Below are 22,815 nucleotides of genomic sequence, written 5' to 3'. Positions count from 1 at the left end.
GGGTTTGTTTTTTCACTCTCCAGACTCCACTTGAATGATATTGATTAGACGTTACTGATAATCCTCTTAAGAAAAATAATATTCTTTATCTAACTCTAATCTAACTTTTTCTAAATCTATCTCTCATATTGAATCATTTTACCTTTCCTTATATCTATTTTTCTACGGATTGTTGAAGACCTGTGTTGTTTGAACCTCGAACTCCGGTGAGTTAAAATACTTCGCTAGAGTGATTAGCACAGTTAGCTGATAGTGCATTCAAGTCAATAGGATGATTAGCATGCTAGAAAACTGAGCTAACTAATTAAAAACCAATCGGAGATGCTTTTACTTTATTGTTCTTTTAAGTGCTGCTATTGTAATAATATTGTCTTTAAGTATGTTTTTGAGTAATAGAGAAGTTGTTAATGAATATTTTGAATTACATTATTTTAAATATATGATCGTTGGTAGCAAAGATTCTAGAACAGAGCAAGATAGATTACTGGCAGGAGAATACGTTGGATATGTTGAAGTAGACTACGTTCTATGCGCCATTTTGGTAAGCTCAGGTGTCGTCACAGACGCTGGCTACCGTGGGAATCCTATGGCGCTGATCCTAACATGTTAACAATATTTATTCTGTAAAGCTGTATGTTGAAATTAGGTGAAACCCAATAGACCACACCATGTCTAGACCAGTTAAATATATTGTATAAAGACAATGTAGAATTATTTCCGAGGGTAAATTAGGCTAGGGCACTGACATCTGTCCATCATCCACCAAAGTTCAATAGGCCAGTGTTGGGGGTAACGTGTTACTGTAATTTCGTTACTTTATTGGGAAACGAAGTAGTCTAAAGGTAACACATTACAATTTAAATTTCAGTAATTCGATATAGTTACTGAATAACTGTAACGTCCATTCCTGCATTAGGCCTACTCACAATAGGCTATCTGTCTAGCCTATTGACATTGTTTCCATGATTGTTTTGCTACATTATTTCATAGAGATGTGCGTAGTGTAGGGCACCCATTCTCTCCCTGCACCTCTCTCCCTCAAGCGGGTTCAGCCCGCATCTCCCCTACGGAAATCAAAACGGTGGCTTGTGCAAGAACTTCATGCAGACTACAACTGGCGCGGTGTAGCCTATACAACTTTGTTCAAAATTGATGCATTCAAGTTGACTTTGCAAAAGTTAGAATGCCTATTTATCACAACGTTGTCAGTCGCGTTGTCAATCGCAAACTTATTCAAACGACTACGGAATTAACTGTAGCTTAATTTGTGGAGGTCGAAGAGAAAGCACCTGTTTGACATAGGCTACGCGTAGCCACGGGCTGGCCTCCTTGTCAGTCTTGCCCGTCCGATTAGAGGGCTTTCCTTCGTATACGCTCATCAAAGACGCGCAAGTCAGCACTGCGCTGAGAGCTCAATAAATCAGTAAAATCGCGGCCACAGCCCTGTTTATTTGTCAGGTGTGATGAAATGCGTTCATATTCCACTTTTTATGTCATAAACGTTGCATGCCTATGGAAAGGTTTTGTGGTAGGATTGTCCAATGGTCAAGCTGTGCGGCTTCAATTTGTGTTTTAATTTATGCGACGCACCGATGCTGGGTTCATCAGTTTTGCGCAAGTTTAAAACGTTTAGCCGACTGCGCAATTTCTCATTTTCGTTGTATAAGTTCCACTTTTCATGTCATGAATATAACATGCCTATGATAAGGCTTTGCAGTTGTACAATATGGTCAATCTATTGTCTCAATTGTGTTTCATGTGACGCGCGCACCGATGCTGGGTTCATGCACTTGGCCAGCCTAGAACAGGAACATTTTGGAGAGGGAATGAGAGAATGAACGCACGCAAGAAACACTTTTTAATTAAACGTAGCCTAATTTACAAAGATATGTTTTAATTTGGCTCCAGCCTGTATATAGGCTAATGATTTTTAAAACGAACTTCTGTGGTCATATGCATTTCACATAGGCAAGCAGGACAATTTGGGAGTTTTTGACTGCATGGAAACGATAATAATTAGTGTCAAGCACGGTTGTGTTTAGCCTAGGCCAACTATTTGCATTTATTTAAGTTACATCAGACGCTTGAGTGAAATCTTGACCTTATTAGTGATTGATAATAATAGCCTATGCCTATGCTCTGTGTTTAAGCAGGCCGTGAACAAAGGGTTAACGTATAGCCTACAGGTAGAAAAAAGAACAATGGTGATAATATAACGTTAGCTAAATTAGTTTGCCTGCTAGCTAGCTTATCAGTAGGCTATAGTCTCTCAATGGGAATTTATGTGATCTATTTACCAGTGCAATAGCTACTTCTGTCTAAATAATAGGCCTATTTACCTATCCTTATTCAGTGTAAACTTGGAAAAAGATAAATCAGGCCTTTCACACTGTCAGTTCTTGCAGTTCATTACCGAGTAAAAAAAAAACAGCTGAGGTACGGTAGGCAGCAATGGCTTACTGTACTTGCCAGTTAACCATGCAATAATGATTGGGGTTGCTACATGGGTTTAAAAATATATGTATTTGTATGTTATTACAGTGCATGAAAATGCACTGTTCTGTTATCCGAAGTTCTTCGTCTTCATCAACCATTTACCGTAGAAACTTCGTTCAAACTTTGTAACATAGGTCTTGAAAAGGCCACGTGGGGAATGTATTTTTCACTTTTGTAAACTTTATACTTTGAGATAAAAAAACAAGCTTATTTTTCCCCATAGACTTAACATGGGCTGATGACATACAAATGGGCTAATTAACTTGATTTGCACCTGTATCAACTTCCAGCTGCTCACTACTAGGACCCATCAAAGGGCCAGTTAAACTGATTGCACCTGTATCAACTGCTTTCTGCTTAACTAGGCCAACTCTCTCTGTGTCTCTCCATTCTACAAGGATATAAGGCACATTCCATCCAACTTTCTATCCATTCATCCTCTTCAAACCATTCACTCATCCACCCATTAAACTATCCACCAACATCCATTAAACAATCTGCCTATCAACATCCATTCAACTTTCTATCAACATCAATTACACTATCTAAATTCAACTTTTAAACTATATACTCTCTCAGGCTTTAAGCATACAATCTGGCTCTTAAGACTACAGATTCTGTTCCTATTTCCTCTGCCCACAACTGTTTCAAAATAAATGTCCTCACTACAATAATTCACTATTAAATAATTTAACTATTTAAACTACTCAACTATTTAACTGTTTAGACATTCCAACTGTCAGTTGTTATCAACTATGACTCCTGCCAACTGTTTCCAAATAAAAGTTTGTTTTGCATTTTATGTTAATATACAGTATATTTATATTTTCATGCACTGGTAATTTCCTCAATTACATTTTCTAGTTTTTATTGTAAGATTCAAGTGCATACATTTTGTACTGATTAAAAGTTCTTTGTATTGATAACTGTAAAATTATGACTTATGTGGCATGTATGTGATAATTGAAGATGATGTATGTTATTAGTAAAATCTTGTTCTCTTGTTTGCTATAGATCACAGCTGGCTTGTTTGCTATAGATCACAGCGTGACAGTCTGACCACTGTTTTCCCCTGATTAAATTTAGTTTTTTTTTTTTGGTATGCCCATAGTAGTGACCTGCTCTGTCCTTAGCCCATTATTGTTCCTTGCAATGCCAAGGTTGGTTTTGGTAGGTTGGTTTATGGTCAGGTTGAGTTAGTTGGTTGTTCATCCCCAGTTTGTTTGTTTTCTGCTTTTCCCCTCTCCTACCCTGTCGGTTTTTGAGCAGCCCTCTTAACCACCCGCTCGAGGGCTGCCTCAGTTAATGTTCCCCTCCTGATTTTTCTCCCTTTTACTGGTTTGAGTTTTATTATTTTTATTTGTTTCCTCTTGTCTCTTTGCCCCTCCTAGCTGTGACCTATTGTAACATTCTGCTAGATAGACAATGCCTGTATAGCAGTAGGCTCCCTCTTAGTATATGCCCTAGTGGCCAGTGTGGGTTTCAAACCATTTCATGAGTGTTCTTTAGTGTGATTGATTACTCACTCCTGATGATTGCAGTGTAGTGGCACTTGTGGGTGCGTGTGAGCACAGTTTTGTTCCCTCCTAGTCGAGGGACTGTGTATGGTATTTTGCTAACTAGTGCTTAAAAGACAGTCACAGCTGTACCCAGTATTTTCCCTGTGTCATTGTCTTTGTTATCCCCAAGTTTATTGAGTTATTATTGTTTGTTTCTGTTCTGACATTCCCCCTGACCAAGTCTCCTTTCCCCCTCCTGGAGCAGTTAGAGAAATAAAAAGCAACAATTATTGACCAAAGATCTCTGTTCCTATCCATTTATTTGGGTCACCTGCAACTAGGGCTGTCACTTTATGTGCGAAAATCGATTGGACCAAGCAACACAAGTTTCGAAAACTAAAATAGGGAATCGATTTTAACCAAATATGTACACTATTAATTTTAAACGAATTAAACAAATAAAAAGGATGGATGTCACAAAGATAAGAATATAAAGAATTCCGAAGTGCAGTAAGCATTGCGAAAGCTAAAAAGAAAATTCCCACCAATTTTACGCACCGGAAACAGCTGTTTCAATCAGCTGCTGTGCTGCTCGTGTTTTGCCAAAAAATGGAGGACGACGCGATCAACCTGTGCGACATGAGACGAGTGATGGGCCCTAATAACTTGAGGAGTTCGATGTGGAATTACTTCGGATTTTTGGTATATCAAACTATGGAGAAGAACAAAGTGGTAGGCTATGCAAACAAACTGTGCAATCGAGTTCTATGTAGGTGAAATTTGTTTGACATTTCTAATCGTAGACACAGATACGTTGAAGACTGCAGTAATGTTTGTCACTGATGTAATGGCAGTCCACTCGGCTTATTGCTTTTCGAGAATGTTGCACTCCTGTTTGTCATTGTGCGCGAAACTTCACGCCAATAAATCATCAGAAATATTGCTGGCTTGCATCTACAAGCGCCCTCTTTACGTTCGTCCTAATGCCTGTTAGTTGTTTGTGGATTAGCCTATATTTGGCGTTGAAAATGGAAACGTCTTTAGACATGAGAAATCGATTTTACAATCGATTCAATGAACACTTATGTCTCAAAAATCGAACAGGATTTTGTAGTAAAAATCTTACCTTTCACGAGTTGAGTCATATCTCCCACGTAGGTATGTGCACTCAAACGCTCTGGCGCGCGGCGCGAATGTGTTAGCATGTTGCTATGCTAGCGGGCTCTGCCGTGGCCGTAGAGAGAGTAAGATGGCATTAATCAAACACATCCACGTTTTCCCTACTTAAATACAGTTGCACAAGTAGTTGATTAAAAATGTTAGGGCACACAACATGAAACGTGACGATTTTCCAAGCGAATAAACAGGAGAACTACAATGTCTGGCACAATAGCACTTGGGAGTAGGTTACTTCGACCTAGGTAGTAGGCCTAATATTAATTAACACTTAATTGTAGATCCTATCCACCACAGAGTTTAGAATCCATGCTTGATCGACCCCTCAGCCTCCCCCTCCCCTCTGAGCGAGAGAGGCACACACACTAGAGACCAATTTTTGACCAATTTTCAAAACCGCACCCACCCGCCATCTGCTGTGTTTATAATGTATATGGGATGTTTTTAATGTAGCCTATATGGGATGCGGCGCTGCTGACGTGAGGCTAGAAAGCTCTTGCCTGTTCTTTCTAGAAAGACTGATCCAATGCAGCAAATATATTAAAAGGCTAAAGTCCTACATTGGCTATGTTGTAGCCTATATCCCCAGAATATCAGCAGCAAACTCAGTCTCTGTCTCGCAAAACAGTCTCCAAATAAAACGCACATCGGCCTGTTGCCTAGCCTATTCTGTGTGCCAATATAGCCTATCGTCCAAAATGCTTGATTGCATTGCATTCTCCACATTTTTAGCTAAAGTTTCATGTACCACATCAGCGTTTTTGTTCAGTGAATCTTTTGTAAATTGCTTTACAATTACCGCCGGGCCTAGGCCTATTGCCTCAGCTTCGGTCACGTCCTTTTACAATTTTATCATTGTAATAAAAAAACGCAATTTGGCACATAATTTCAACATGCTGCTGGCCTACTAATTAATGCCTATTGTACTTTATTTTTTGCAAAAAGAAAGAAATCCTTGATAAAATAACAAGCCATTCACATTACTTTACGCACTGGCATGTCAGGGTGACACTGACAAGCCTGTTCTGAAGACTCCCATTCATTTTGACTGCATGGGAAGAGAGCGCCTCTTTTTCAGACAGACAGCGCAATTCATGATGATCGGACAAACTAGCACCTCGATATTAAAGAAACGCCGACTCCATTCATTCCGAAAGTCCACCGCACAACAGTGCAACGTGCATGTTCACATTATAACCGCCAAACTTGCTTGCCTTCTAAGTTTTCCGACTTTTTTTCTTACCTTCTTTTTTCCGCTGTGGATGCTATTGAGCTTGTAGAAGTCATACGAGTCATATCACTCTCTGTCTCTCTTTTAAATGCCTATTCACTGAAGGCTACAATTACTATTCCCTGAAGGCTACAATTACTATGTGTTTGATATCGAAACAAAATAACCCAGGCAGTCTCATCTAGGATATAGCACAGGTTGAAGTCAACGTCAAGTTGGTTCTATTTACTGAGGTGTGTGTGTGTGTGTAAACATCTTGTAGATGACTCAGAAATTACATCGGAAGAAGGAGTGAATAGTGGCAAGAGGCAAGCCGAAGGCTGCTGACAAGTTGTGGTACATGAAAATTTAGCTAAAAATTGGAGAATGCAATGCAATCAAGCATTTTGGACGACGTGGAGAGACAAGCCGGCAGCAGATTAAATGCTCGAGAGAGAAAAAGATGCTGTTTTAAAAGGACGTGCAGACCGGAGCTGCAGCAAACAGGTGATATTTAGACATTTATTTCACAAAATCCAAGACTAAGAACAGACTATGTAACTGGACACATTGAGGCCAAAAATATTGAGAATTCTACAGGGAATGTTGAAGACGAAGGAGTGAATAGTGGCAAGAGTCGAGCCGAAGGCTGCTGACAAGGGTCCGACGCTATTGTAAAGCAATTTACAAAAGATTCACGGAACAAAAATGCTGATGTGGTACATGAAAATTTAGCTAAAAATGTGGAGAATGCAGTCAAGCATTTTGGACGATAGGCTATATTGGCACACAGAATAGGCTAGGCAACAGGTCTGTGCGTTTTATTTGGAGACTGTTTTGCGAGACAGAGACTGAGTTTGCTGCTGATATTCTGGGGATATAGGCTACAACATAGCCAATGTAGGACTTTAGCCTTTTAATATATTTGCTGCATTGGATCAGTCTTTCTAGAAAGAACAGGCAAGAGCTTTCTAGCCTCACATCAGCATCGCTGCATCCCATATAGGCTACATTAAAAGCATCCCATATACATTATAAACACAGCAGATGGCGGGTGGGTGCGGTTTTGAAAATTGGTCAAAAAACTTTGCTGATGGATGGATTACGTTTTGCTATGCAGTTATGGTTGAAATAATAGCCCATCAGCGCATCTCTAGTGTGTGTGCCTCTCTCTCGCTCAGAGGGGAGGGGGAGGCTGAGGGGTCGATCAAGCATGGATTCTAAACTCTGTGGTGGATAGGATCTACAATTAGGTGTTAATTAATATTACTACCTAGGTCGAAGTACTCCCAAGTGCTATTGCGCCAGACATTGTAGTTCTCCTGTTTATTCGCTTGGAAAATAGTCACGTTTCATGTTGTGTGCCCTAACATTTTTAATCAACTACTTGTGCAACTATTTAAGTAGGGAAAACGTGGATGTGTTTGATTAATGCCATCTTACTCTCTCTACGGCCACGGCAGAGCCCGCTAGCATAGCAACATGCTAACACATTAGGGTCAAGACGCCAGAGCCGCGTTTGAGTGCACATACCGACGCGGGAGAGGTACGACTCAACTCGTTAAAGTTAAGGTAAGAACATATATTTCTACTGATTTTGGGTGGCGTGTTCCTTTAAGGTCCACCTTGTTACACATATTTGGGTTCCATAGCCAAGTAATTCTGCTACATAACGTTGAAAACCGATAAATGCACACATACAAATGATGTAGGTCAGCTTCAAGTAGGCCTATGCACACTTACGTGACTACTTCAAGTATTAGCCTACGCACAATAGATTTTTTTTTCTTTAGCCTAGATAATGCATAGATTTTGCAAACAAAAACAACAGCTGTGACAGCGGCTGCGTATATTCATTAGTCATAACATGCCTCTTGCAAACTCTGCAAGCCCCCACCCCTCACTTGACAACCACACGGAGATTCTGTAATGTGTGTCTGTCGTTCACACATAGGTCAGTATAAGGTCCACAGGTTAGCATCATATCTGAATCACCCGAACGATCGGACCTCCGTTTGACAAACCTCCGCGTATACTCCGGAGGTTTTGTCTGAAAGCCCTTTTTCATTCTTCAGCGACGTCTATTGCCACTGGTCTGAGGACAGAAGAATAGGATCTGAAACAACTGACGGAAGACAGAAGAATAATTTTTTCTGAAAATAATATATAAAATCATTAAAAAGCAAGTATGTCCGAGGGAGCCCAAATGAAGAGGTGTATCCAGGGGTGTGGGCAGTTCATCCCCACCCTGGACCCACATTCCATTTGCATAAGCTGTCTGGGTATATCTCATGCCCAGGTATATCTCATGCCAGAGTTGGCGGTCCCACAATTCTGCTCGCACTGCGAGAGGCTAGGGCCTCTTCCTGGCTCGCTTGCTTGAGGAGATGGAAGCCAACGGCCCCCCTCCCAGCCCGCGTCTCTCAGCCTTATACTGCGGATACCCTTGCCTCATTTTTTACAAACAAAGTGGCGGCAATCAGCAGTCAATTCTCTACATGCCCACACAACGCATCAGACTCAGATACCACACTCCTACAACATCTAGGGGCTGCTGCAACATCTTTTTCAGCATTCACGGCTCTCTCCGAGAGTGCAGTATCTAGACTCCTGACATGCAGCCGTCCTACCACATGCTCGCTGGACCCTATACCTACGAGCCTATTTAGTCCATCAGCCCGACCATCGCTCCAGCTATCATACATGTGATCAATGCCTCGCTAACCTCCGGCACATTTCCAACAGCGTTCAAAATGGCCCGGGTAACACCGTTACTTAAGAAAACTTCTCTCAACCCTGCTCAAGTCGAGAACTACCGCCCTGTCTCACTCCTGCCTTTCCTATCCAAAGGAATTGAACGAGCAGTCTCCAAACAGGTCCTTTCACAGAACAACCTTCTGGATTCAAATCAGTCTGGGTTCAAAAGCGGCCACTCTACCGAAACGGCTCTGCTGTCTGTAACCGAAGCCTTAAAGAAGCCAGGGCGACCGCTCGGTCATCAGTACTCATTCTGCAGGGTACAACAACAACTTTGTATTTGACTCACTTTATTTCTCATTTCACTTAGTACACAACACAACATTCAATAAAGTACCTTCATTCATCTTTCTTAGAGGTTATATGTAACATCACAATCGGTGACAACACCAAGATATACCTTGATAATAATTGATCAAACCCATTAACACCTACAATATCTCTAATAAAAGTTCCACAAATTGTAGCTTCTTTGTTGTCTTTAAAAGTAATTGTTACCGGAACTCAATAAAGTATCAATGTGCTAATACTTGGATATAATGTGTATGCTTGTAAAAAAAAAATAAAATGTTGTACCAGCATTTTTTCATTTATCAGTGTGTAATTGGTGCTTCATGTGCTCATTCAAATGGCTTGTGTTCACTGTAATAACACAAAAAACACTGTTTTAAAAAAGGGTTTGGGGAATATTAGTAGAGTTGTTTGCTTTTCCAAGAGATGTACAGTATAATGTTTTGCTGGTTTAGTGTAAGGCTTTATAGTTAGTGTGTAGTTTTGCACAAATAACCTGTAGTTTCAAGGACAGAACCTAAGCAGTCCAAAGAAACTATAATGTAAACTGTAATTCCTGTTTCTTTCAGATTTGTTTATCAGTCAATACTTGTGATTATACATTATATCTAACAGTAATATGGCGCAACAGTGCAAAGTTTTATCACATGTTATCACAGGAAAATGGACAATACAACAATATTTTACATACAGTAAAATGTAGTCTTCAAAAGTGAATTAAATGTAATTTAAAGCACTGAGATTTACATTCAAAACACAAATTATATAAAATTAAGGTATATTATGATCACAATATGAATAATGACCATGCTATGTGCAAGTAAATCATTCATATTCACAAATTAATTTATACACTTTTCTTATGAATAAAAATTCTTGTAAATTTACAAAAGCTTTTTAGATGAAGTTATATCTTAAATTTAACGCTTCACAGCAGATAGCTCTGATAGTCTTTAAAATCATCATCACCATTGCCTGGACTTACACACCTGGAGTCTATAATGGTGTATCATCATTCCTGTCTTCTATATCATCTTGTAAATGTTCCATTAGTATTAGTGCCAAGTTTGAAATATTTAAGTTAGGATCCAGTAATTTGACAAGAGGGATGTTTATACCTCTCTCCTGGAAGATAATATTCTGCAGGGTCATGCCCAACATGGAGTCAACACCCAGAGCTGAGAGGAATGTTTCATCATTCAGCTCATCATACTCAACACCCAAGGTCTCACTGAGTACCCTCCTGACAAACTCATTTGGGGAAGAGGACGATTCTTTGTGTTCAGCCGGCACATCAGACATTTCTTCATCAGTCAGTTCACCTAAAACCAAAGTGCCCAACCGTTTAGAGAGAGAGGTATTTTGTGAAAACCCATGGTGATGCATAGCTTTTAAGTTGAACTTGCAAACGACTTGCTGAGCTTTGTTCAACATAAGACACTGCTCTAGGCTCTGAAGGATTTCTGGACCATGCATCACCATCAATCCTTTGGTCTCTAGAAATTTTTGCAGATGGTCTTTGTTCAACAGAAGGCCAAGGTTTAAGGCCCCCCAGTTGATGGACTGCGCCGCAAGTCCGAGACGCCTTCTATAATGACAGAAGGTATCAAGAAATGAGTTAGCAGCTGCATAGTTTGTCTGGGCTGCATTGCCTAAAAAGGAGGCAATTGATGAGAAGCACACAAAATAGTCAAGCTTACAGTGCTTTGTGGCATGATGGAGATTCAGCGCTCCATTCACTTTAGGCTTCAGGACTTTCTCAAAGAGGGATTTGTCAAGGTTCCCTAAAAGCGCATCATGAAGTACAACTGCACTGTGAAATATTCCCTTTATGGAGCAAGAGGTGAGACTTTCCTCAATGGTATGGATGGCCCTTTTCACTTGTTCAGGGATGGCAATGTCACATTGCAAACTAACAATCACCACCCCACACTGCTGCTTCACGGCATCAATCTCTAGTTGCGTCTCAGAGCTGGGGCTCCTCCTGGAGAGAATAACAATGTACCCTCCACCTCTCTCAGCAATGAACCTCACAGTCTCAAACCCAAGTCCTGTGAGTCCTCCAGTCACAATGTACACACAGTTCTTGTTGAAGAGCCTGTGTTCTCTTGGAAGCAGTGAAATGTCAGAGACGGCATGCTTACCTTTGCTTTCATGTAGCATCACCATGGGCATAGTTCTGACACTGAAGTAAGACTCTGGTTCATCAAAGGGCAATATGTCAATGCTTTCACTTATGCTCCTCTGAAATGTAATAGTTGTGAGAGCTAACAACTTTTTATCTAGGTGCAATGCCTTCAGCCATTTGTAAATCCGTGGCTGGTTTGCTCGGATTGAGCCTTTTGCCAAAATGCTGGAGACCTCAATGGTCTGAATGCAAGCAACATCATTGTCTTCTCTAAAAATGTTTTGAGAGCCAATAGTTGAAAACTTACTGTCACAAACAACAATATTTTTGACACCAGAGATGGTGCAAGCTTTGACAAATAGAGATTTGTCAAATGGAGGTAGTAAGACAAGTGCATCAAATTTGTTCAGATCTTGCAGTGGCCCACTCAGCTCAGTTGCAACAAAGGCATTCCATCCAGACTTATTTGCAATCAGAGTGAGGGCTTTCACCAAGCCTGAGTCAGGGACAGAGGAGAGGATGCCCAACTTGCCATCCCATTTCAGTTTGGGTAAAGTTAAGTGGAGTATCCTCCAGATTACTACATAGTATGAAACACATGGGAGGTCACTCAAAAATGGAAGTTTCTTTGTTCTGTAGCAAACATCTTCTGGTACTACAATTTTTGAGGAGGCCATTACAGGGTAACATGCAGCAATGTGGTCTCCAACTTTTAGTTTCCTCACACCTTTCCCCACAGCTGTCACAATGCCACTGAAGTCAAGTGCCAGGAGCTTGTGATTCTGATTTGTGTGTTTGTTCCAGTACATTGTTTGACCAAATTTGTGGTCAGCGACACTGACTGGATAGTAATCTGAGGAATGGACACAAATTTTACTGAGCTGAACCTCAACATTTTTCTCTGGTATTTGTCCAACTTCCACATCAGAGGGAATGGCAGATATACTGGTTATTTTGAAAGGGTCTGCTGTCTGTAAAGTGAAAGCCTTTGCTTGTGAAAAGCAAACCTTCTTCTCTTGGCTCACCGTGACGGGTATTCTGGTGTTTACAATTTGTGGTTGGAGAATCTGACCATCTTTTACTACCAACTCTGGGTATTCGCTGCAGGGGTAGGTGGTCATGACCTGATTAAGGGCTCTAATGTCCTCAGCTGAGACAGAGCTGATGTCAATCAGCTGAAAAGTAAATTCAGATATTTCAGCTGCACATGCTCTTGTCATACCTGAAAGGACAAACCCTGGACTGATATGGTCCACTGTGATCTCTGAAGATCGATGGGTTACTACTCTAACAGAGTTTGAGTAATTCATCTTCCTCAGTTCTAAAAGTATTTGACGCAATAGTTCACAACAATTTGCCATGTTTGTCAAGATGTCATCGACTGTCTGAGTGGAGAGGTCTTGATTACCCCACATGAACAAAATATCTGTGATATTTTTCCATACATCTGGGATGTTTAACTTAGCAAACAATGCAGCTGGTCCTTGTTTCAACACTGTATTTGCATATTTTAAGGAAATATATTTTGAGCCATTACTTAGATATGGTTTCATGGCCAAGGAAATGGCATTATGGTCAGAAAAGACCAATGCATTGCCTTGAGGCATTGTTGACTGTACATCCTCTGAAATGATGCTGAGATCATTGTGAAAGAAATTCTCCTCTAGAACACGAGACAAACTCCCAACATACTTGACCACTAAATGTCTCACCTCAACAATAACTCTCCCTTCCCTGTCTGTGAGACAGCCACACACTACAAAGTGATCATTTGCCAGATCAGTGGCTTTTAGATATATCACCATTTCCTTCTGGAGGGGTTCCAGCACAATGAAACTACCAACAGCTGAAGGAAAGCTTGGTCTGACTACATTCCCTTGGCAACCTGTAATGAGTGTCATTTGCATTAGGTAATCCAGGATAACTGGATGAATGCAAAAATCATGTACTTGACATAGCAACTCCTCTGGAAGAGTCACAAGAGAATATGCCTCCCTGAATTCCTCTCCCCAAAGAATGTCTCCCTTGTTCTTGAAGACACCACCATATTGGAACCCTCCCATGTCTAGTTTCCTATACAACTCATCAGATGTGATAACAGATGTGCATCTGTTAGATATGCAATCTAACAAGATGCTCCTTTCATCCACCATTTGCTCTCTTTTACATTCTATGCTCCCTGATGCAAAGACTGTGCTGCTGGAATGAATCTTAAAAAGAGTCTCATGCTCAAGTGGTTCAAGTGTCACCTTCAGCTCAGGTTGACGCTTAGTCAGCAGAAATGGACTCAAGAAGTTGATACTCAGTTGCAGTGTGTTGAGTGGAGCCTTTGGTTTGGCATTCGCCATGTAAGCAGCCAGGCCAATCTCAATATATAAAGCCCCTGGGATGATGGAGACTCCATTGTTTTTGTGTTCTGACAAATATGAGAGTTCTTGGGATGACAAATCACAAACAAACTCATGGGCTCCTATCCGTGTCTGTTTAAAGACAGGATGGCCGCCTGCTGTACTCTCTGGTGCATGTGAAAGGGTGATGTGTTTCTTAACACAGTCAAACTGATACCTCGGAAGGGAAGTTGGAATGATCTGCATGCCGGAATAGAATTGATCCCAGTTAGCACTGAACCCTAACTCAAACAGCTTACTGAAAGTGGCAAGCAGTGTCTCATGATCTTTTTCAGGCTGTGCTGAAGACAGGACAGTAGAGTCATTCCCAAGTGTCTCAATGATGTTTCTGTACAAAGATCGCCTGGGACCGATCTCTACAAACACTGCATTCTTATTGTTACTAGCTGCTAATATCAGTGCCTTCTCAAATTCAACAGGTTCACGGATATTCATAGACCAGTATGAGCCAGTACAGAAATCATGATCGCTAGCTATTTTGCCTGATACAGTTGAGTACAATTCTGCATCCATTTTATTTTTCTCCAAAAAGCCTATGCTGCTCTCTACCTCTGAGAGAATTGGGTCCATCATGTGGCTGTGGTATGCAGCAGGGACATCCAAGACATGAAGAAACAGAGTCTTGCCGTTTGCTGCGTTGCTTAACATTCGATGTAGGGCCAAAATGGATTCTGCATCACCTGATAGAGTGCAAGATATAGGACTATTATGCGCTGCACAATAAATCTTTCCTGAGAATGAAGGCAGGTATTGAAGGACATCTGTTACAGACATGTTACTGACAACCAGCATCTTCCCACCAGTTACCTTGGTCTGCAGTGCACTTCGGTAATGGATGACCTTGACAGCATCCTCAAGTGACAACAGTCCAGAACAATGAGCAGCAGCAATCTCTCCTACAGAATGCCCAAGAACAGCATCTGGTTTAACACCCCAGTGCTTTAGGAGAGAAGCAATTGCAACCTGAACAGCAAAAAGGAGAGGCTGAACTGTATCAGGTTTTGAGAAATCAAGTTCCTCAACAATGTCATTCTCAAGTGCATCTATCAAACTCAGGCTTTTGTAGCGTTGTAAGACTGTCTCAATTTCCTTGATCTTTTTCCTGAACACAGGCTGTTCTTTGAGCAGCTGCCTGCACATGCCTCTGTATGTCACACCGTTCCCACAAAAAACAAACACTAATCTAGGATCTGGTTTGGAGGGAATGATCTTTTTGTCAAGACTAGAGTTGAGCTGTACTCCCAAATCTGTCAAAGATGAAGTTCTAAAAACTCTTCTGTATTTGTGTTTTTCATGACTTCTCTTACATGCTGACGTGTATGCAAGACTTTGTATGTCAGACGTTGCCTCCTTGCTCAGCTGATCAGTCATATCAGCAATCATGCTCGTAAGAGATTTTTCTGATGCTGCTGAGAGCACAAACATGTGCTGAAATGTTTTAACCTCTCTATCTAAATGAATTTGTTGTATGTGCTGTTTGATAATCACATGGGCATTGGTGCCCCCAAAACCAAAGTTGTTTATCCCTGCAGCTCTTCCAGTGCTTGGGGCTATCCATTTTTGTGGCTGAATAGGTACGATTACATTCAGTGATTTAGCATCAATGCTAGATCCATCCTCTGTGTAGAACACTGAGGGCACAATTGTTTCATGTTTCATCATTAGGAGAACCTTAATCAGTCCTGCCACCCCTGCTGCTGATTCAGTGTGCCCTATGTTTCCTTTAACTGAGCCCATATAAATCTGCCCTGATCCCGATGGTTTTGCTTTGGCAATGACCTTTGAGATACTGCCTGCCTCTATTGGGTCACCTACTGGTGTTCCAGTCCCATGAGCCTCTATGTACTGGACACTGGTCAGGTCTCTCTCTGTAGAGTAGATTCTGCTGAGTAGCTCCTCCTGCTGAGCCATGGATGGCTTGGTGATTGGAGTGACAGTGCGGCCATCTTGGTTTACTGCAGTTTTGCTGATAATGCCCCATATGTGATCACAGTCCATTAAAGCCTGGAAAATGTAGTCCGAATATTGATGTGAATGTTAATGAAAATAACATTAAATAGTAATGTTAATATTATTAAATGAATTTAATATTGCACCTCTTAGCATATTACTACTTGACTTTAAGACAAATATACATAAAATAAGTCCATATTTCTTATAAATATTGAAGTGAAAGTAATGTTAATATTAACCATTTTAGTAATATGAAATTTGACTATCATCTACTTTTTAACCATGAGTTAAAATTACAATGTTTATAATAAAAATGTCAACATGTGTTACCCTTTTCAGAGGTTTTAAAAGGACAATGCCACAGCCCTCCCCTCTGCCATATCCATCTGCTTTATTGGAGAAAGGTTTGCTAGTGCCATCAGGTGAGATCATCTTGGCTTTGCTGAGAGCCACAAAAATGTTTGGCTCAAAAATGCAGCTGACGCCTCCACACAGAGCCATATCACAGTCACCTGTATGATTACACAAATCCAGAGACATTCATATGATGACATGTTTATGGTGAAACCTTGGAACCTATTGTTTTCATATCACCAATATGAGTGCAATTATTAACTCTTAATACAGTATAATAACATTAGATTTTATAGTTACTTCCAAGTAGAAAGAATATAAATACTATGCCATGTCTCATTAAAATGTAGGCTATGAACAATATCAATTAGTTCTGAAACTTTTGTGTTGCAACTGTGCTTTTACCCTGTCTGATGCCTTGGCAGGCAGAGTGAAGGGCTACTAAGGAGGAGGAGCAGGCACTGTCCAGAGCAAATGAAGGCCCAGTGAGATTGAAAGTGTAGGAGATTCTGTTGGCTGCCACACTCATAGCCGTACCCGTGGAGAAATAGTGGGTTATTGTGTTGCTGCTGCTACTTAGACGGACCTCATAGTCCCTGTTCATGAGACCTAAAATGACAAAGTGAGTTTGTTCATGCAGGTGCCACAAATTACTTTCACATCCATGATGTCTTGCTGTTTGACACTAAAAGTCTTTCATATCCAATTTTCTTCATATAGACACTATACTCCCGTTGAGGCCTAGGCTATTTCCAATGTCATTTTATTACCTTCACTTTTAAGATCTTATCTTGGTCATTGTAATGGCCATCTATACATGCTGTTTCTTGTTGTTGTTTTTTTTTTTTTCAGGACAGTCTGGGCTACCCATATCTGAGAAAGTATGATGTGATAATACTTGCATATGTTTTATGTCAGCTTTTATGTCAAGGAAACGCATTTGTGTCTCCAGGAAGCATGCCAGTAGAAATATCTATTCATATTTGTGTAGGTGGGATTGTCTGGATTGGAATAATAACTATAACAATCATGATGGTGGGATACAGATATAAATATTTTATTAATTATGAATTGTTTTATTCACTGAAGTCTTGTCACTGAACGACTGGATGAAGAATGTGCCTTGTACTCCTCTGCATGTGTGACCTGATGTAAGCTGTGCTTGCATACCTGAAGATGTCATGTAGCCAAAATCACTGTTGATCTGTGCATGCTATGACCAACTTTTGATTCTTTGATATGGAAAGGAAGTTCATTATTTTGGGGTGCTATTTCAGAAATTTGCTGCAATTACAAGACCGGATTGCTTGGGAACGGCTTATTATACAGAGGACTACTTTATATCTTTTTATGCGGTTAGGTCTGCTGTTTATTTTGTTGATTCTGTTGATTTACCATGTGTTGAGTGAAGATATGATTTTACTGCTGATTTGAATTTATTCAAATCAGCAGAATTTATTCAGGCTTTGTGATGTAATTTAAAATGCTATTTTATTTTTGAGTATAGGGGGTCCGTTTTAAGTAAATGTGCAATTATCAAAGGGAAATGTGCAATATCAATATAGGGAAATGTGCAATATCAATATCTGGGGAGAAAGAGGGACTGTGCAATATAATTGAGAATTGTGAAATTATATTCACTGGTGTATGAGTGCAACACAACTAGGAAATGTGCAATACAATACTATTGCCGTTAGAGGCTATGAGCAATATGAATGGTTTAGGTGTGTTTCTCTGGGGGCCCCGTCAGTGCTGGGCCTTTAGAATCATCCTAACCCCACCCCATCCCCCAGCGGTGGCCCTGGGGTGCAGAGCTGTGTGCAGAATTTAAATAGGAATACATTTCATGTATATTCAAAGTTAATTTTCTCACGAATATCTCCTGTTTATCATAGCAACTAGCCACTTCATATCATTATAAAGCTTAGTTTGCGCAGTTTCACATGGTATAAGTGTGATATCTGTATGACAAGTACTTAATGAGCAATTATACAGAGAAGAATTGGTGTGAATTTGGATGCAGTTGGTTTAACTGACACCATAGGATTCCATGCAATATGCAATACATTATGCAAAATATGACATTAATATTGCAGCAAAAAAAATTGTGTTGCACAATGCTTGTACAAGATATTTCCAGAAATGTGCATTGACTTTACCTATATAAACCCCTGTTCTGGTGCCACTGGCTTTCTCCATGGGAATCCCAGCATTCTCCAGGGCTCTGAAGGAACACTGCAGCAGCAACTTGTGCTGAGGATCCATCTGGTCAGCCTCAGCATCCGTGATGCCAAAGAACTTGTTGTCAAATTCATTAAACCTGGGTAAGGAGATTGAGAAGTTACTAAATCAATGCAACATGAGGACTATAATTTTTCCGAATTTAATCACCATTGTAGAAATATACCCATTTATAAGAGCAGCCCTCTTGGTCCGTGTCTTCCCAGGTTTGTTCTCATCTGGATCATACCACTGAGAACAATCAAATCTCTCATCTGGAATCTCTACTGCACAATTCCTCCCTTCCACTAGAACCTTCCAGAAGTTGTCGAGCCCTTCACCTGAAAAATGATGGCAGGCAAGTTTAAATGATATGTGACACACATATAATGGTTGTTTGGTTAGTACTTGTATTGGCATCTGACAGTGCAGTTAAAGATATTTTTGTCTGACAATGAGAAGAATAAAGTGTGGATTGTCTAAAAGATGGCGAAGCCAGTTTTATAAGCAAATCAATAAGTCATCAGGCATATGAATTAATCAAAACGATCTCAGTAAAGATAAGATGGCTAAATATTGTTCTCACCCCCTGGAAAATTACATCCAATCCCAATCAAAGCAATGTCATCCATGTCACCAAAGGAAACGGCTATATTTCTTTATTTCTCTACAATGTCTCTTCAGGTAGGCTGTGTATGTTTTTATAAACTGTAAGACTCAGGGGAGGCGTTAACTTCCTTGTGCTGTAAGTAAGGGGGGCAGGTAGGTTCTTACAATGGTCAATCAACAGCCAAGCCTATATAACATTACACAACATGACGCAGAATACAGTAACAATGACCAGTTGTATTAAACATTAAACATCTGCTCTATTATATGTATATACATATTTATCATTGTGGAAACAATACAACTTTAGCCTTGTGGACTATATATGTCTCAGCACGTCTGGGTCATGGTACACTTGTTAGTATCTAGATTTATTCCATTATTGAGTAACAGCATAATTCAAAAGCTTCCTTAAAAGTTCATTGTGTTCATTCCCATCAATCAAGTATCTATCTATCTTTTAAAATAATGTAAACCTCAGATTCAAATTGAACATTTAACACATGAAATACTGTTATATTGAAATTACTCAAGACTTCTCAGTAATATCTGCATTTTGTTGTAATATCTGCAGTCATTGTTTTAAGCCATCACATTTTAAACTGATTTCAGTCAAATTCCTCTCACATTAATTTAGCTGTCCCTGAAATCACAAGGAAGCATGAAAAAGGAGTGGTTTTAAAACTATGTCTAAATAAATGTAACTGGCAAGTGGAAAAATAACAATTTTTATAAAAATATTCATGTAAATAGGCTACTACCATTTCTGAGTAGGGTATTCCTAAATACACAAAAATGCACTTTATTAACCCTCTATACCCCGTAGCGGCCGTCGACGGCCGTTCTGTATTCTCCTGTAACGGCCGCGGCCGGCCGCAATTCTTAAAGAGACATCTGCTACAGTATAACCTTCATACATGAAATAATACAGCGTTAGTGGATAAATAAACACCAGACTTTTATTTTGACACACTTAAATGGCTAGGTCGCTATTGACATTTCTCCGGTATTTTTGAGTTTAGCCTGTTGACTGACCGGCTGAGGACTTACGGTGCCTCTGGAGTTATGGCTTCTAACAAGCGTCCGCGTCTTTTCTCATTAGATGAGATGGTATTGATGTGCATCCACCATGTTTTGATGTAAGTGACGATCATATTGATGTAAGAAAATGACAAAATAAAAACATGAAAGTGTAATAAATTTAACGTTAGCATCCTCCCGTTTGTCATGACTGACTTAGCTGCCTCTCTGGCATAAAAACATTGTATGGCTGTCACTGTGAAAGTCAGTTTGAGTTTAGCTAGCACCAGCAAAATATAGGCATAATTCAATGATGGGTCATGGCCTAATTAACAATAAAGTTTATGATAAACCCATGCCAGGTTTATTTGCAGTTATATCTTAACACATAACATTAACATTACCCCTTTCTGGCATGTACAGTAAAGCTAACATTATCGTTATCCCACTTACAGATAGTTATTGCAAACTACTACTTATGTATGTCTCTCTAAATGAGTTTTTGTTGACTAATAACCAAAGCGGGAACCACCGTTGTGTTTTCTGCTTATGGATGTCAGGAAAATGTATTTGTATACAAGTAGGCCAATGTCTCGTCATCTTCGTGATTACAAAAAAGCCTGCTAATTTGCTACCTTCACTGATGTGACGCTAGTCTGAGACTCGTTATGTTAGCACAGGATAGGTTGAGGATAGGTTGAAGGTTAGTGAAAGAGTGCAACAGGTTCATTATCATCAACTGATCAAGTTTAGATAAATTATATAACATGATGTGCATATAAAACAAAACGTAAATCCATGTCAGGATTAACAGTCCCTGTTGTTGGTGACATGCTTATCAAATGAGTCACGATTTCATACGCTATGCTTCATGGCCTACGTTAGTTCATATCCTCATCATTTTTTTAGCTGTAAGGCTCACTGTCCAGCTAAATCCCAAATAAGTGCAAGATATGCCAGTCTATTTCAATGAAATCAGTACTCATATAGTATCGTGTTTCCCAGCTTCTAATACAGAAATATGTGAACCATATTTATAACTTTTTGTTAGTGAAAAACTTTGAGACTGTAAGTGAGTAGGCCTATGGCTGTCTATGGGAAACATGAATATATAATTTTTAATGGATCATATATCATTTGAAAGAGCAATTTCTAATCTTTAAACTGAAAGAAACTTACAATTGACACTTTTCATTAGATTTTTAGTTATTCTTGGTTATTTAAAATGTTTCTCAAATTGCCCTTTTCTCTTAAAATTCCCAGGAATCTGAAGCATTGTTGTAGAATTCCACTGGGGTATAGAGGGTTAAGTAAGTGAATATTCTACTGTAAATTGAATCATCGACTTTACGTTTTATATTGCTCTGAAGCGAGGATCACACTGAAAATAAGAGAGTAGCAGCAAAGTGTAATGCAATGCTAAGACTATAATAATTAAATTAATTCAAGTTGTATTTCATAGCTAAGTGATGCAAAGTACTCATGTCTGCACAATGGAAAGAACTGCCTTGCCCCTATGAAGAATTTCACTGGTTTGATTGGTCAGAAAACGTGAAATATTCCCAGGACAAATTAAACTGACAGTGATGAGCTTTGCGTTACCCTCTTGTTGAAGTTCTAAGGATGGAAGATATGTAAAAAGTTAACACAAAAGACACTGTACAATAAATAAAGGGTATGTTTCTCATATGGTGTATCTTCTTCTATGAGTATTTCTAAAACCATCGCTTTAGGGTTCACTGAGGTGCAACTCTCATATGTGTACTTGGAAGACAATATAATTCTGTAGGGATCAGGTTGACTTGAATGCACCAGTATGTTTATGGCACTCTTCTAGTCAAAGGATATCAAATTCAAAGTCCCCATGGAAACAGTCACATAGTTTACTACTGAGGTAGTGTGAGCTGAAAGATAAAAACAAATAACAGATATGCCTAGCAGACAGTAAACTTTAGGCTCAGCCTTGTGATAACTGATAGAAATCTGTTCTTGGAGGAAGTACAGATCATTTCTGCTATTTATTACTCTCAGAAAACCCCACTGGTAGACCTTGAACTCACTAGGCAAGCATTTATGACTTGGAATAGGTTAATTTCAGATGTAGCCTACACAGGAGGGGTGTTAACTTCCTTGTGCTTGTGCCCATAGTGGCTAATGAACAACCAAGTCTATTTAACATTACATTCCATGGATACAATGACAACGGACAGTTGTATTAAGGAAATAAAAGACTTTTATTGACAGACAGGTAGTCCTAAAACACACGCCAGGTGCAGGTGACCTTTTGACCCAAAACTGTCCTGAAACATAAACCTTACTGATGGAAATTAATGTTGGAACAATGCTTTAGAAATTATGAAAAAAGTAGTTTACAAATGCTTAACAAATGCTTCATAGTGTGTAGATATTAGTGTTACCGACACAATTGTTGAACAGTAAACCAAGGCTATGTTTCCGATAAGGTGTATTCTTATAAGTGGTTCTAAGACCATGTCTTTAGGGTTCACTGAAGCACAACTCTCATATGGTAAATGGTAAATTCCCCAAAAAGGGAAACTTTTTGGATTTATTATTTAAATACAATGTCTCCCCATGGTCTTAACGAAGAATGTGATATAAACCGTTCTTATAATATATATATATATATATATATATATATATATATATATATATATATATTATATTATATTATAT

General features: G+C 39.5%; 1 protein-coding gene and 2 long non-coding RNA genes across 5 annotated transcripts; 2 read left to right on the top strand and 1 right to left on the bottom strand.

Moving 5' to 3' along the window:
* Window positions 1-38: 38 nt before the first annotated feature.
* On the top strand, window positions 39-16,788 carry LOC125309353. Its single transcript, XR_007196121.1, has 3 exons — window positions 39-206; window positions 16,258-16,340; window positions 16,698-16,788. It is a non-coding gene; the product is annotated as an uncharacterized LOC125309353 (long non-coding RNA).
* LOC125309348 (highly reducing polyketide synthase PKS6-like) lies at window positions 9,363-19,388 on the bottom strand. Of its 2 annotated transcripts, XM_048266179.1 has the most exons (6): window positions 19,079-19,388; window positions 18,680-18,833; window positions 18,432-18,592; window positions 16,678-16,881; window positions 16,249-16,430; window positions 9,363-15,969 (listed from the first exon to the last, which is right to left on the bottom strand). In XM_048266179.1, the coding sequence occupies exons 1-6, from the start codon at window positions 19,122-19,124 to the stop codon at window positions 10,426-10,428; spliced, it is 6,291 nt and encodes a 2,096-aa protein (XP_048122136.1). In that variant the 5' UTR covers window positions 19,125-19,388; the 3' UTR covers window positions 9,363-10,425. The 2 variants fall into 2 exon arrangements, with proteins under 2 accessions (XP_048122136.1, XP_048122135.1); XM_048266178.1 differs by lacking the exon at window positions 19,079-19,388 and having other exon boundaries at window positions 18,680-19,072.
* On the top strand, window positions 16,809-18,808 carry LOC125309352. 2 transcript variants are annotated; one of them, XR_007196120.1, is made up of 3 exons: window positions 16,809-16,894; window positions 17,550-18,596; window positions 18,720-18,808. It is a non-coding gene; the product is annotated as an uncharacterized LOC125309352 (long non-coding RNA). The 2 variants fall into 2 exon arrangements; XR_007196119.1 differs by having other exon boundaries at window positions 16,825-16,894; window positions 17,362-18,596.
* Window positions 19,389-22,815: the final 3,427 nt, after the last annotated feature.

Source organism: Alosa alosa, chromosome 16 (genome assembly GCF_017589495.1).
Source record: "Alosa alosa isolate M-15738 ecotype Scorff River chromosome 16, AALO_Geno_1.1, whole genome shotgun sequence".
Taxonomy (NCBI): domain Eukaryota; kingdom Metazoa; phylum Chordata; class Actinopteri; order Clupeiformes; family Clupeidae; genus Alosa; species Alosa alosa.
The sequence above is the reverse complement of the archived record's forward strand: the minus strand, read 5'-3'. Positions and strand labels throughout refer to the sequence as shown.

Bases quoted from the DNA above. Each gene is read 5' to 3' on its own strand.
- LOC125309348 (XM_048266178.1), bottom strand. From the start codon at position 18,912: ATGCCAATACAAGTACTAACCAAACAACCATTATATGTGTGTCACATA. The intron at 18,593-18,679 runs GTATATTTCTAC...CTCCTTACCCAG, and splicing joins AGGGCTGCTCTTATAAATGG to GTTTAATGAATTTGACAACA. The intron at 16,431-16,677 runs GTAAAAGCACAG...GTAATCATACAG, and splicing joins CTGCCAAGGCATCAGACAGG to GTGACTGTGATATGGCTCTG.